Source organism: Diadema antillarum, unplaced genomic scaffold, assembly GCF_040938485.1.
Source record: "Diadema antillarum isolate AM-2024a unplaced genomic scaffold, OU_Dant_1.0 seq00000687_RagTag, whole genome shotgun sequence".
NCBI lineage: Eukaryota > Metazoa > Echinodermata > Echinoidea > Diadematoida > Diadematidae > Diadema > Diadema antillarum.
The window spans coordinates 366308-382582 of NW_027271592.1; the positions used below are offsets into that span (position 1 = coordinate 366308).

Sequence of the window (16275 nt, forward strand, 5' to 3'; positions counted from 1 at the left end):
CATTAAGGGACCGACTTCTTTGACATGTTCCCGTTTCCCCTAAAGGGTAATTCCCGACCAGCTAAATGTTAGTCTGATAACAAAGAGTTTAATTCTAAAACCTTAACAAATGAAAATTTGTTCAAAAATTATCAGTTAAAAGTGACCAGGATTAAGGAACAAGTTCGATGAACGTAACATTGTTGAGTTTCGCCAACTTTCATGAAATCGCTCTTGAATAGTGAGGACATGATTACATGCAAATGAGTGAGTTGACGATATCGTGGCTTCACAACTTCCCTCGTAGTGTGTACACAAATCTTAAAATTTCCAGGGGTTTTGTTGTTGTTGTTGTTGTTGTTTTGTTCAACGCCATACTGCTCCTGTGTCTGATCCTAATTCGTCTAGCTGATCATTTTGAAGTTATTCAACCAGGAATAGCGTGTTTTAAACATTTATAGCACGAACAAATATGGACTTTGATTTTATTTTCGTACACGATTAACAAAAAATTGGGATGACATAAGTAGCTCACTCAATCATTCGCATATTGCTTTACAACAATTCACGAAACTTCACAATTTCCTAATGTTAGTGATATTTATCTACTACGGATTAGATTTTCACTGTTGTGTTTATCAGATATTACTTTTTCCTTCCATACCAACTTTTAACTGGTCTGAAATTCCCCTTTTAGAGCGAGAGAAGGCAGTGTCGTTTATTGGAAACATTGAGAATTTAGGGCTTGAATTTTGAAGAAGTAATCCCTGTTGCAGCTTTTCGTGGGAAGCTATACTGGGATGGTACACGGTGACATCAACGGCCAACGCACAGAGTGTATTTACAGTCTGATGGCAAATATACTAGTAATCAGTTATACAAAATAAAAATTTTGCCATGTGCAAGTAAAAACCAAACCGGTGGATTTATGCATTCTGGATCCTACTGGGGGCTGCATATAATTATGTTCCGAATAGATGGGAGGGCAGCCTCTTGGAAAGCAGTACGTGTTCTTGAAGTAATTGTAGAGTATGGTAGGCGGTTCCACAGTTTTGTTGTTCTTCGGGAGGAATGAATATTTGTATGGATCAATTGTGGCTTCCGGGACTGTGTATTTGAGGAGGCGGTCATTTCTGCCAATATAAGTTGCTGGGATTATGATGGCTGGGAAGGAGATGTTCACCTGTTTATGTTGTATTTTGTAAAACATTGTTGCTTGTGCAAGAAGACGGCGGGTGAGTAACAGGTCCCAGTCTAACTTGGATAGTAATGGTGTGACAGGAGATGAACGTCTGTAGGGGGTGAAGGTGCGGTTTGGGGAAAGTGAAGGGGTTGTGTATATACAGATGGTGCCAAATAGTTGAAAACGTTTACAGTTCGTTATTTCGGAGGTTCCTTTATGATGAAATGAAATGAAAATGAAATAAGGTTCATGAATCCGAAGGTTTGTTAGTAGGACGTATACGCACCGCCTTTCCATTTTCCTGCTGAAAACGGAATGATTTTGGTCTTTCTGACAGTGTATACGGTACAATAAAAAAGGTTTCTGGTGTGTTTGGTTGTGTTTTTTTTTTTCAGTGAAATTGCGGACTACGTCTCAGACCTTTATTTGACGTCAATGCCGATCCACCATATACCAGCGATGCATGATGTCCATTGTGTTGTAAATACTAACAACTACATATTGTTATGTATGATGTCTCCAACTTTCATCTGATATTTCACACAGATCACTCTACAATCTTCTCGTTCCCATGGTTACACTGAGTTACTCTGACACTGTTTTCTTCAGACTTTATCATATAGCACATCGCCATCTCCATCTGCTATAATGGTATAGGCGCCCACTGTTTTGTAAAGGCATAACGTTTATAAACTTCAGCATTTGCACCTCTGCAAAAATGTTACATTGAACCCTTCCGGAACGAATGAAGTGTTATTCTGTTTTTAACTGTACATACGTGCAGATATCTCAAAGCGCTTTTGTATCCATCGCACTAAATCAATATTAATCACACTATGATGATAATGATTACAAGGTTTATAATAACATTTTCACACGCTAGAAAATCTTCTCATGAGGTCAGGCAGACAGCTCCATACTATGGCAGAATTTATTCAGAAACGAAAATGAGAGATGTTCCGAGAGTCAGTTGTATAATGATGACAGTTACCGAGTATTACTTGTTAACAGTTAACCCAAGTATTAATACACTATCACAATATCATATTTATCTACACGATGAGTAAGGCCACTTTTCAACACACACACACACACACACACACACACACACACACACACACAAACACAGACGCACAATTACACACGTATACATAACGCCCTTACACATCTACGCCCACACACACATTCAGATGAACAACGCATTTTGTTAAATACATTGTACAGTGTAACTATATAGACAATGTTCAAGTATGCAGATATCATGATTGCGTATTACTATCAATTTGCAAACACCTTCGCTTGGACCTTCCAAAGGAAACAATGAAAGACATTTTTTCTATACTTGCATTTCATTACTTAAACAACTGTGGAACGATCGATACATTTCACGGTTAGTGAACAGACTGACAAAACATGACATGAACATTTTTTCTCGGCAGCTTCAAATTCCCTGAGTGCCAGTATGATGGTTCACGTTCGATCAGCCACATAACGACAGGAACGGCTGATACATTTCACACATAAGCCAATCACGTAACAGAAGTTTATACACAAGGTCATGTCAGTGACATTAAAAAGGTTTAAAATCAATCTAATAGCGGTTCAAGACCCGTGTTGCTTGAAAAGTTTTTACCAGGTAACAATGATGGTTCGAATCCACTTTAAGTACGATCTTTAGGGCAAACTGCTTTCAAAGACAAAGACATGTCATTGCCCAGCGATGCCAGGAAACATTATACATTGTACCCCTGTAATTGTACAAGAGGGATAGAGACCATAAAATATCTTGCCCGAGGAAGTATACGCATCGGGCGGGTTTGAAACTATAGCTTCTCCTATTCAACAGTGTTTGAGATTTCTACAATGCGTTAAATTATACCAGGTACAAGGCTTAATAATCCATACACTGTACTACGAACACTCTCTTTCTCTTTCACAGAAATACAAAAATAAAATAATTCTTATCTTTTCATAAAGAGTTGTAGTGGAAGATAGAAAATAAGAAAATCATCCTTTGCATCAATTACATTTTGGTAATAAAACAAAATAAAGAGGAAATATTATCTATAGCACAGATTACAGAGATACAATGACTATCATGCTCTAAAAGGAGATGGTTACAGTTGCTTAATCCTAATTTTAACTTAAAGTAAGAGTTTTGAAACGTTATGAGACGATAACATTACTATTAGGGCAGCCTCTTGTAATCTGCATATACCTGGTTGCGAATGGTATGAATGTTTTGTGAAACTTCAGCATTCAACAATCTGCTGTTTTGCTGTCCACCATATCTCTTGAAACCTTGCACTGTCCTGCTGGTTTCATTCTTTACCCTTCTCCCTACCGCCAACGTGCTATAGGAAACATGGACTAAGAGTTTCCGTTAAAGAATGCATGTCCTTAAAGGGATAGTAGAGTTTCAGGTGAGATGGGGCTTCAGGTTTCTAACCTTTTTTGATGATAAGTTTTTGAGATGATGGAAAGCCTCTTATTAGATATGAAAGATCATATAATTCTCAGAGGAATTCAAAGATAATTTGATGAAAATAGGTTTTGAAACGGCTGAGATATAAAAAAGCGATCCTACTATAAAGGTGGGACCCACCTTTTACTAGGATCGCTTTGTTTTTGTTTGTTTTTAGATATCTCGGCCATTTCAAAACCGATTTCCATGAAGTAAACGATGAATTATTCCTCTTAGAATATGTATGCTCTTTTGCATTTCACAAAGTGGTTTCTAAGTATCTTGCAAAAAGTTAGAAGCTGAATCCTCACCTCAACCGACACTATATCATCCCTTTCAAAGAAATACGATCTACTTGAACAGACTATGGTATGAGAAAGACGCCCTTCACTTCTTGCACGTGTTCGTCGGACGGGGGAGGGAAGTTGCGAGGACCAGTCATGAACTCCTTCAAACCCGGTTGACTTCGAAAGTGCTCAATGAAAGCCTGCACAGATGCGATGTGAAAGGGAACAAAGAATAAACCACATGCATATATAAGCAGACAATGATAACTCTGGTCAACAAACAAAAAACACGTTATTAGGGGTGAGTAACATGGAAGAAAGCGCGTGTTCTGTTTATTTCATTTGCATAATATTAATTCATTTTCCTTTTTTGCAGGGGGAAGGTAGATTCTTGAGCTAGAGAGAGCGAGACAATGGCCCCAGGAGACGAAAAGGTAAGCAATAATGACGTGCTATGGTCTTGTGACTGATGTTAATACATCTTGAGCTTATATACTGATGTATCACGCTTAACGCCGGTCCACGAGAACTGAATAATGGTAGAAACAAAGCCAGTTACAAGGAGCAAGTGATCCAATATTCTCACATGTCTTACCATGATGTGTTCTTTATTCAAAACCCATTGTTCAACGCTTTACTTCACAACAAAATTTAAGAATTATTGTCAGTGGTCTCTTCGATGGAAACAAACTTAAAAACCATAACGTCAATTTGAAATTGAAATTGAATTCGAGCTCACTCTGCACTTGGGGAAGTTAGCTAGCTCTTTCTCCAAGGCGGGATCGTCGCTGATAATGCTCACGGAATCGTAGAACACGATGTCCGCCATGGACAAGGAACCACCGACCAGGAATCCAGACGGATTGACTGTTAGGGTCTGGAAGATGCAAAAAAAAAATTACATTACACAAAATATTTTAGTGACAACTAATAACTAGCCGACAGCCATTTCGCCTAATGCCAACAAGTATAAGCCTTACTGCAAATACCATATTATATTCCAGTTGACGACTTTCTGCTTGATAATGTAGTTCTAATCGTCAGATTATATCCGAAGTATGTTCTATCATCAAAATGACATAAGGGTCAACACAATTGCGGCTATGATATGTTACGGTTCAGTTTCACTTTCACTTTTTATTTCTCAACTTGTAAAAATGAAACAGTTATGACAAAATCAACAATTTTCACATCAAAATGGGTTGTACACAATAATACTAAGAAAAATATACAATTACGTATATGACGTATACGCACAAACTACATATCTTTTCAAGGCATGATTACCATTTGCAGATGAAACAAAAACCCAGCATTGGTGCTTCAAAATAGTTTTAAAATGTTAGTTAGGGAAAGAAACAACCAATGTAAAAATTTGAATCAGTATTATCAATGTTAAGTATTGTTAAATAAATGTTAATGTGAACAATAGTTACAATAAAAATGTTTCTAGACCAAACCGTCTGCAGTTATGGTTTATTGAGAAAAACAGTCATATCTCCTTGAAATATAGGCTTTACTGCAAAAACTTTATATGGTAGGATGTTTTTGTGATACCGTTTACTGACCTACACATATGCATCAAATTAATGTGATATCTTTAACATTTTTTACATCACTGCTCCCAAAGGTAAACAGGATCGACCTTTAAGCAAATTAATGTTAAGGTATACAGGTGCATGGAGGAGACTGTCATTCATAAGCAATTCCCTTGACTGGGATTACAGTCTCTTGGGGATATCTTAAAAAATGATAATTCTCACTTAAATTTAACTGCAAGAGCAACACAAATACGCAGATAAACAATCTATAGATACATTACAGAATTACGCCCCAAACCAAGGCAATAACACCAACGTGTCGGAGCAAAGCAAAGGTGTCTTATATGCCCGAATAATTCAATTTGTTCTTCTTCAATTTGACTCAGTCTGTCCTCTTCATAAAGTTATTTGGCAGAATAATTTTAATGCCCACACCAGTCATAGTGCAGCATAATGCAGTGACGCAGAAGTCCTGTAACAAATCACTCGTACCAGAGTGCGAAACAACTGTAAAGAGAAGGCGGTAGTTTTCATGGTAATGGTATAGTAGTAATTTTGCCTTTCTGCATGGATATGTATTTATGGTAGTGCGTTTTTGAGCTCTATAGACCCTGTGTGTGACAAAGAGCGTTGTCTCACCTTTTCAAAGACGGGAAGATACCGCTCCCTGGCTTCTTTGAGACCGCCCTGCAATTCTTGGTCTTGCTTCTGTGGTTCCACGTACTTGTGCATCACGAAACCTGCTTTCAACATGTCTCTTGCTCCCATAGACATCATTTCAATCCTGGGATAAGAAATTAAAAGGTAAAATAACGTTAATTTACACGACATCACGTGACAATGGCGGATCCAGGCGGGGACGCACCAGGCGCACCCCCCCCCCCTTTATCTTTATTTTTTGTTAAAACAAAAAAATAGATAAAAAGAAAAAATGGGAGTGGGGTGCGTGCGCTTCCCTTTAATTTTGCAAAGGCTCCCCTACTTTACGGAATTCCTGGTTCCGCCCCTGCGTGACATGCCATGTTTGCATCCTCTTGTAAGACAGACAAAATATTTGTAAAACTTCCCTGCATTGGTCTTCCCCAGATGTGACAGGTCCAGATGATAATAATAGTTTGCTTTGCGCACTTTTATGAAGTTGTATCTGGATAAATCAGACATATTTTCTTCAACTCCACATTAAAGTGAAATGTTACTTCATGTTCACTCTCACCTCAAATAGAAAATGTAAACGGTATTCTCTGTTTAACTTCATCGAAGCTGGATATAGAATTACACTTTTGCCAACAGAAAATATCACAAAGTATTAACAAGGTAATAGTGGTGACGAGGATATGCAAATTAGAATAGGTTATGTTATATTTTACAAAAGAATACACATGACACAGGGCGTTAGCAAGGATTATCCACCCGATATAGTAACTTTGGATCAGTCGGAAACATATGCGAGGTGAAGGCGAGTGTGTTTTGAACTGGTCAAAATTGTGGAGGATGGACAATTTTACGAATGCCAGACCAACTCAGGTGCATTTTTTACTTTTATAAAATGATGACATGAGTCATTTTCGCAAGATTCTCAGGCGAGCATCAGCTTTCCACGCTAACTCAACCACAGACACAAAAATGCACAGGCAATATAGCTTAACACAAACAAGCGGTCGTCAGTGTCAGTCATTAGTGTACTATTATAAACGCCCAATGAAAAATGAAGTTGTGCCATCAGGCAACATTAAGGACTGGTCACGTGATTGCTCTCAGCCAATCATTAGGATCCACATGTCCATTTTATAACTGTTATTGATCTATAGACAATTTGCAATCAATTCTCTTGCCTGAAGTGTGCCAATCCAAGGAAACATTTTCATTATTTTGTTTTGTTGTGACAAAAGAGCTGTCATCTTACCAAGCATAATTATGCATGTTCATTGTGACGGCCACTGCAACAGTTTTGTTATGAAAGAGAAAATGCAATGATCTGCTGTATCTCGTATCTGAATTACTTGTGGAATGTTTCTAAAATGACATTTTCTTAGAAATCTGAATTTTACTAGAATAATATCCTTATACTATCATCGTTGCATTTTCGTCTGTGCATTTTATTTTTGAAATAAAAAAGCAGAAACAAATTGATATTCAACTTGACACAGACATTGGAATATGGAGTGGTATTTCTGTCGTGTTATAGGACTTGGACAGTATCACCCTGGTTGATCTTGAATGTCTATAACAGCATCCTTTGAAACTTCTTGTCGATGTCTCTGTTATAGGAATCTCCCTATGTACTCACCAAGGTCAAAAGGTCGACCGACTTCCTTTAAAAGCGGCATGACTGCTTCCTTATCGTAGAACAAGGGATGTGTTATAGAAATAACGAGAATTTCTCCTTTTTACTCATGCTCCGTGCCACGGAGGAGTTATGCGTTCTATCGAAGGTGTCACTTCAATACTGAATTATTGCTTTGACAGAATTCCTATTTAAAAACGCATCATAATCACAACACGCCCAACGAGTAGCAGTTCGCTCCAGTGATTCTTTCAATAATCTCATTTATTACGCGTGCAACAACAACAAAAAATGGAAAAATAAGCAAAACTTGTTCTTTAATTGCTATGCTCCTAAATCATAGAAAGACGCGTTAGCCAATCACATAAATCTGAAAGATCTTACATTCGATTGCCACGCTGTATAACCTATTTACACGCATAAATTTGCAAAGAAATTTCACTCGTAAGATATAAACAGTTCCCTGATTCAACGTGACCCATATGAATCCCTTCATTCCTGCATGCACTTGGATAGAGAAAGACCTAAGGTCGAGATTCAGAATGCCCAGCGTTGTCCACTAAAATACAATAACCCTCTCACGTTCATCAAGTCACAATTAAACTGGCATTGCACATCATCAGGTTGACAATGGTTTTGAAGGAGCTATAATAGTGTTTGTTTGCCGTTGTTTTGGGGCGTATCAGGGCAATTACCCCCCGAGGGCAATTATCCCCCCTCCCCTCCCCGGCTAAGTACTGGTTAGTGATAAGGTTAGAGTAAAGATTAGATTTAGGGTTAGGTTTAGGGCTAGAGTTTCGGTTAGGGTTAGGTTTATAGGTTCCGGATTTAGGATTAGGTTTAGGATCAGGGGAAGAGTCCGGGGTAATTTTCCAGGGGGTAATTGCCCTAGACCCGTTCTGGGAATGTGGGGGGGGGGGGGAGGGGAAAGTATTCCTCACTTGATCTCTTCGTTAGCCGTCTTTCCCATGAGTCCTCCTTTCTTGCAAACATAGCGAACGATGCAATCACTCCCGATCAAATTTTTGCCGTCGATTTCAAGAAGAGGGACCTGTTTAAACATCAGCTTCCCGGCTTGAGGAACAAAATGGAGTCAAATGAGAAGAGAAAAAGTCATGACAGTATCAATGCCCCATTCCACTTCCAAAAGAGCCATAATTCATGGTGGACCAAGAGGGAATAATTTTCCTTTTTGAACGCTATAAGAGTGAATTAGTTTTCATACCCATGTTCTATCTGTGAGAAATGCCTATGGAGACGGAAGACGTTAATCGCCCAAGATCAGGTACCTGTTGCCGTGGTATATCATAATAACGTTCCCATGAGTAAATTTGACTCACTCATGAAAGATTACTTAACTGTGGGGCGCGGTTGTGCCCATTTGGACAAATTGAGATCTTATTACCTAGGAGACGCTACCTGCTAAGTTTGGTGAAAATCCGTCATGGGGTTCTCAAGAAAAAGCTGAAGAGCTAGATTATACAGTTTACGCACGAAGACGCACGACGGACGACGCGCGACATGCCGATTGTATAAAAACTTGTAGCACAATTCAGCCTTTGGGTTAGGTGAGCTAAAAATGCGAGGAACAAGCATAATTTACTTCCTCTTTCTATTGCTCTAAACTGATAAACAATATTGTCAAAGACCGACAGTATTCTCGCCAAATGCTTGTGTAAATGATGGCATTATGAACAGAGTAAAAGGAAGGATCATCGCAAGAGCTCCTGCTCATCTCTTCGCCAAAAAATCAACCAAACACAAACCCACAAAACTCTAACAACTAACAAACGCAAACGAAAATTGCAGTAAAAATGCATTTTCATTTACACTCCACTGCCTTCCACACAGCAAGGCAATTTAACATCATTTTATAGCCTTTAAAAACACTCACTTTCGATTAACTTCAGAAAATCTTCTCTCGTCGTCAGGTAGGCATCTTCGTACTGAGAAGAGTAAAACAGAGAGAAGGAAGAAAAGAAAAGAAAAGAAAAGAAAAACAATAAATAAAATATGCTACAGCAGATCAGAGATAATGGTACTGTTATTGTCCTGTGTGGGTATTGAGGAATTTGTTGCTTTGATGCAGTCATAGTGACTTCATTAGCACATTACCCATTACACCATCTGCATATAAAATGTGCATTTGAAAAATACGACATTTCTGGTGACTGCATAAGGGAAATACGAAAATGTGACAGATTTTTCGGAAAATCCTACACTTATCTCAGCTCAAAAGTCTATAAGACATCATAGTCCAGATGTATGGATCTCATTGACTGACGACCTTAGATGCAGACTGTTAGATGCAGTTTTCTCTACAACCATCGTGACAACGTTTTGAATCCCCCTGTTAAAAAAAAAAATCTTCTCGCAAAGTAAACTCGAATTCGAAATTATGCGTTTCATCCTCATCGTTTCTCATTGTTTAGAATATAAATCTTTAGGACAAATTACTTGGTTTCTTTTCCCGCATAAATCTCCTAACTCCTGAACACTGTATAATATCGCTCCTCTTCTGTTCTCATTTCTTCTGTCAGACTGTTCTTTTTCTCTCAACTTTTCACATTATTTTCCTATTCCTTTCTTGTCCCTCAATTTTCGTCCTGTCTCGTTATATCCACCTTGTGTTGTCCTCGGTCGAATGACATTGAAAATACCAGGCAATAAAGCTGAGGAAAACCTATAGTCGTAAGCTTCTACCACCCATAACATCTGGCAATGTGCGACATCATTCTATTGTGATTGTCTTCATTGTTATAACTTTATCATCCTGCCCAAGATTGCAAGAGCGTTAGATATATGATATATATATATATATATATATATATATATATATATATACATATATACATATCATAATGCGCGTGTGAGTGTAGTAACCTCCCTGCTGAGATAAACCCTGCCGTGTGCAACATAGTGTAATGATGACCCGCACTCATACACGCAGAGCAGAAAGAAACAAACAAACTGTCTGGAAACTCGATCAATATCTCATTAAGGATCTCTTACAGAAGAATATATTATGAACTAAGTTTCTGCGCTTTATAAACTGACACATTATTACTGCCATAAATCAATCTTCACAGTTGCTATATATCAAAGAAGAATATATCATGAACTAAGTTTCTGCGCTTTATAAACTGATACATTATTACTGCCATAAATCAATCTTCACAGTTGCTTCGTGAAGATTGATTATTCGTGAACGGTATTAACCCCCACCGCAACACACACACACACACAGACACACAGACACACACACCTACACACACACATTTTCCTCATTCATCTATGAATTACATAAGCCAGTAGAGAGTGTTGAAATACGCGTGTAATGTCAGTAAACTGAGACTTGAACAGGATTATGACCTAAAATTGACCTATAAAAGATCAGGATGTAAGACTGTTCCAAAGGTATTTTATCTTGTAAAGAGTTACGATTGATTAGAGTCAATCGAAAATCCCTAATCAACCACAACTTTGGGATTGATTTCAATTCAATTTTTTTTTTCAAAAAAAAAAAAATCCACAATAGCGTTTCGGAATGAACTGATCGCAAATCTGTCAAAAGTTATTGATTCAAAATCACGAATCAAAATGAATGTCAACCGCACGATTTGTGTCATAAAAAAAAAAAAATCAGTCACAGGAGGTTGCCATGGTATATCATTATGCAACGAATCCATCAACCTTGACATCTAATTTATGAATAGGATATCATTAGATAGTGGGGATAGACGGGTTATTCTTTAACACGAACGTAAATTTCAAAGTCACTGTGCATGGAAATTTGTAATCATACGAACACACCCGAAAATGGTCCTGGCACAAAAATATTATAGGCCGGACATCTGGAATTCCTTACCCGACAAACCTAAACGTATGTAATTGTAAATCTATATAATTTATACTAAAAAAAACCAAACAAACTAATGTTGGAGGTATAGTGTCTTTAGTGTTAAATTAATACCAGGCTGACGATTTGCGCATATGCCTCTTCTCCTGCATTCACTCTCATCATTCAAGAAAGAGCACGAATTTTGGGACTTTGTGTAGCGAGGACCCTATTCAGCATACCATTGACCTTGCTGATCTCTGAATCCCCCCCCCACATCCGCAGAACCCCTCCCCCCCCCCCCCGAAAAAGTTCCAAAGCCCCATGCTCAGTCAATAGAGCAAACATGACATGCAGTGTAGTTTGCATATTATATTCTCCATCGCATATTTGTACACACAACTCTTCACCACACACACTCTCCATACTTTTGCGCTGTATGTTCCACTGCATACACATTGTTTTTCCCGCAGCCCCTGCTATCGACAGAGACATGACATGGTTTGCATAAATATTCTCCGTCGCATATTTCATACACACAACTCTTCACCACAAAAACTCTCCATACTTTTGCGCTATGTTCAACTGCTTGCACATAATATATTATTGCCCCCCCCCCCCAGCGAGTGGTGACTGCATTATCCATGCATAATGATACTTTATTGTATACTGTGTAGTGTGTATTTCCAAGGCCGATCCTCGTCAAGCACCTGCTTAATGATATCAAAAATTAATGGTCTCCCACATTTTCTATTAGAATTTGCTTAAAGGACAAGTTCACCTTCGTAAACACAAGGATTGAGAGAATGTAGCAATATTAGTAGAACACATCATTGAAAGTTTGAGGAAAATCGGACAATCCGTTCAAAAGTTATGAATTTTTGAAGTTTTTGTGCAGTAACCGCTGGATGAGAAGACTACTGCAGTGTGTAATGTCACATGCGTACAACAATATAAGGACAATATAAAGAGAATTTCACAAAATATCATCTTTTGAAAAAAGTACACATTCCCTTGACTCGTTACCGACATATGTTATGGGTAATATTATTCCCCCTGCCTTTAGAAAGCGGCAAGTCAAGCGCTCTTTTATTATGCGAAAAAAGTGAAAATATGTTGAATTTTCTTTACATTTTCTTTATACGGTTGTACGCATATGACATTACAAGCTGTAGTAGTCTCCTCACCCAGCGGCTCCAACGCAAAAATTTTAAAAATTCATAACTTTTGCATCGATTGTCCAATTTTCCTCAAACTTTCACTGATGTGTTCTACTAATATTGCTGCATTCTCTCAATCCTTATGTTTATGAAGGTGAACTTGTCCTTTAATATTTGTCTCAATATTGAACCGCAGGTGTGTGACATCTTTCCCTTATAATAAACATGTTTATCAATAATGCCTCTTCATTAAATCCATTTTGTATCATTGAGAAAAACACTGATGCTTCACAAATAAATCAATTACCAGTTGAAGTATTTCCATCATCTAGATTCAAATATCAATCGATAACTTAACGTCTTTGTATCTGCAGTATTATAAAACTGATACACAGTTCATACAGCCAAATAATGTCTTTCAATTGATCACAATTTGAGTTCAATATTTATACCACGACGAACATTTGGGATGGCTAGAGTAGTTTAAACTGTCTTCAATCGCAAGATTAATAAAACGGGGGCCTCAATCTGTCAACGCAGGACGTACAGTCTTTTATCATAATCATAATTATGATCTATGAGTAGGCCTATATGAAATGTCCGGAAAACACGATTGGGCTGGCACCTTTCACAGTTCACACAAACACAAGACAACGTGGCTATGACTTTGAACACGTGCGTTTATGTACCGACAGAGCTCTAGACCTCACCTCAATTTTGGCGGCAGCCAGTGCAATACGTACGACTGACGCCAGTCCTCTGCCAGCTGTGTATGTTAACCGTGGTTTCGTCGAGTCCGCCATGACCGTTATCTATGGTACGAATAGCAAGCACACACGGCAGGCTGAGCACACGACACAAAGTGGTTGGTGAGACAACCAGGGCAGTCGACATCCCGAGCAGAGAAAAAAAAAAATGTTACGTTGCCAATTTGACCACATTTATTTATCATCTCTCTTCTTTCTTGCCTTTTAAAGGGATGTACAGTATTGGCGGAGGCGAGGATTTGACTTTTAACTTTTTGTGAGATACCAAGAAAAGATGGGTCACATGTTTTATCAGGATTGCTCTATTTTGCGTATCTCGGTCATTTTCAAAACCAATTTATATCAAATAAACATTAAATTCCTCTTGGAATTATATGCTCTTTCATATTTCATAAGAGGTTTCTCATTATCCCACCCAAAAATGTTAGAAACCTGAAGTTAGGTCTCAACAAAACTACACAATCCCTTTAACCCTAAGTTGTAAAAACCCACCAGTTTCTTGGGAGAAAATAGGGCCCTATATGAGTATTATCAATACTGATTATGACGCAAACATATATCATATATGGTTTGACTCACGACAATTCACTTTTTTTTTTCAGATGCAATGTATAGGATCAATGTACCACTGCATGATATCTGTATGAAATATCACCTCCTATTGAGATCACTGGAATACACTGAATACACCGCTGATCTTGTAATTTAAGGGAAAGATATTTTTAGTTGAAATGGGTTTATTCAGATTTTAACTTTTTGCAAGATAATTAGAAACCACCTATTACATAGTGAAGAGCATGCTAAGAGGAATTCAAAGTTTATTAATGAAAATCGGTTTTGAGATGGCTGAGATATCCAAAAACAAAATAGAACAAAGTGGTCCTAATAAAAGGTGCATGGGTCCCAACTTTCATTAGGACCTCTGTTTTTGGATATCTGAGCCATTTCAAAACCAGTTTTCATCAAATAAACTTTGAATTCCTCTTAGAATCATAAATGATAATGCTTTTCATGATTCATAAGAGGTTTCTGATCATCTCACAAAAAAGTTGGAAACCCGAAGCCCCATTTCAGTATACAAATATCGACTGCTACTGAGGGAGATGGTGAAACTATTTGCACCGAGGTGATTTCTCAACAGTGCTATGCCCCGAGATAAAGTCTATGGCAAGAAGCTTTACATCAGGGATATAATAAAAACTATACCACAAAATTATCAGAGGTCAGTGGAGTACCCTGGGCGCCAAATAGACACGCCCCTATGGTCGACGCTATTCATCCAGTTCAGATGTCGCGAGCTCATGTATGACACCTGGGTCCTGTTTCATAAAGCTTGTTATCAGTGACAACTGCCACATTTCTATGACAAATTTGCTCTCAGCCAATCAGATGCAAGGATTTCAGTAAAGTAACAACTAACACGTTAGGTCTATGTCTACATCTATAACAACTTGTCACTGATAAGTTTTATGAAACGGGGCCCAGAACGCATGGGTTTTCCGTATACAGTAAATATGCGTGTTGAATGTAAAAGATACGTGTAGTAAATGGTCATCAAGGAAAGAATATCTATCCCTCACTGTTCCAACATTAACTTAAATGAAATCAAGCAGTCATCACGAATGAACCAATCACAACACTGTATATTGCACCCTTTTTCAGTGTACAGGTATACCGACTAACTTTACTTCAGTCCTTTTAGTCACCAAGATTTCTGTCGACTTCAACTCCGTTCAGGAGGGCTGATGATGGCATGTTAGGTTCTCTCGCCACAAAGGAGCGTCTTTTATAGGGTGCATGTCAAGAGACCGACACCCACGAGTCATACAGCCCACGAGCCAAACAGCCCATGAGTTCAACGCTAAGCAATTAAGGCAGACAAGACGGACACACTATGAAAGCCCCGTGTTGTAGCGTCGAACTCGTGTGCTGTTTTTACCTTTACCTATAAGTGTCAAACTCATGGCTTTATTTGCCTATATAGCGTCGACTCCACGAGCTGTATGACTCGTGGGCTGTATTATGCATGACCCATGGATCTTTTTTAAATGTCAAACTCGTGGGCTGTATATGACTCGTGGGTGTCGGTCTCGTGGCATGACCTCGTTTTTTCGGCATGCCTTCTCTCATTTGATAGAATGAGTAAAAACGCTATCCGATACAGTATTGTTTTCATTGCTGCTGTTGATATTTTGTGGTTATTTACAAGACGCATACCGGGAGAACCTGGAACAGATTATGACAGTGTTCACGGTTTTTCTCTGTTAACCCTTTCTGTGAATAACAAAGAGTCGGAGAATGTGTAGGCCTACATTATGCCATGGGGTTGTTCCAATTGGCTCTCAAAGCACACAAATGAGTTAAGAATAGTAAAAACTATATACGCCATTATACGTCTAAATACTCTATAGTTTGTGTTTGTTTTGTTTCATTTATTTTCCGTATAAAAACAACAACAAAACAGTAATCGTACAGTCAACAGAATGATATCTAAAATACGGCTGGATTGCCCTACTCAGCTGTTACGACACAGCTGTTCTAACGAGGGGTCCAGGAACAGAGTAAATTATAAATGTAATAGAAAACATCGAATGCAAAAAACAAAAACAAACATTACTATAACTTTTAAACAATATCTTTAAAAAAAGAGCAAAAATTAAGTAACACCCCACCCACCCATCCTACTTTATAAACTTAATACTTATCTTAATATGAACATAAAGAAAAAAATACATATAACAAATACAGTTTATCTTATACCACATTTAAATA

At 38.1% G+C, this 16275-nt stretch overlaps 2 protein-coding genes across 2 annotated transcripts; both read right to left on the reverse strand.

Moving 5' to 3' along the window:
* Positions 1–3860: 3860 nt before the first annotated feature.
* LOC139737236 (glutathione S-transferase A4-like) lies at positions 3861–7380 on the reverse strand. Its single transcript, XM_071647912.1, has 4 exons — positions 7358–7380; positions 6094–6238; positions 4653–4790; positions 3861–4113 (listed from the first exon to the last, which is right to left on the reverse strand). The coding sequence occupies exons 1-4, from the start codon at positions 7378–7380 to the stop codon at positions 3991–3993; spliced, it is 429 nt and encodes a 142-aa protein (XP_071504013.1). The 3' UTR covers positions 3861–3990.
* Positions 7381–8675: 1295 nt separating this feature from the next.
* LOC139737237 (glutathione S-transferase 3-like) lies at positions 8676–13569 on the reverse strand. The gene is made up of 3 exons (XM_071647913.1): positions 13447–13569; positions 9633–9684; positions 8676–8812 (listed from the first exon to the last, which is right to left on the reverse strand). Exons 1-3 carry the CDS (start codon positions 13537–13539, stop codon positions 8676–8678), a joined length of 282 nt encoding a protein of 93 aa, XP_071504014.1. The 5' UTR covers positions 13540–13569.
* Positions 13570–16275: the final 2706 nt, after the last annotated feature.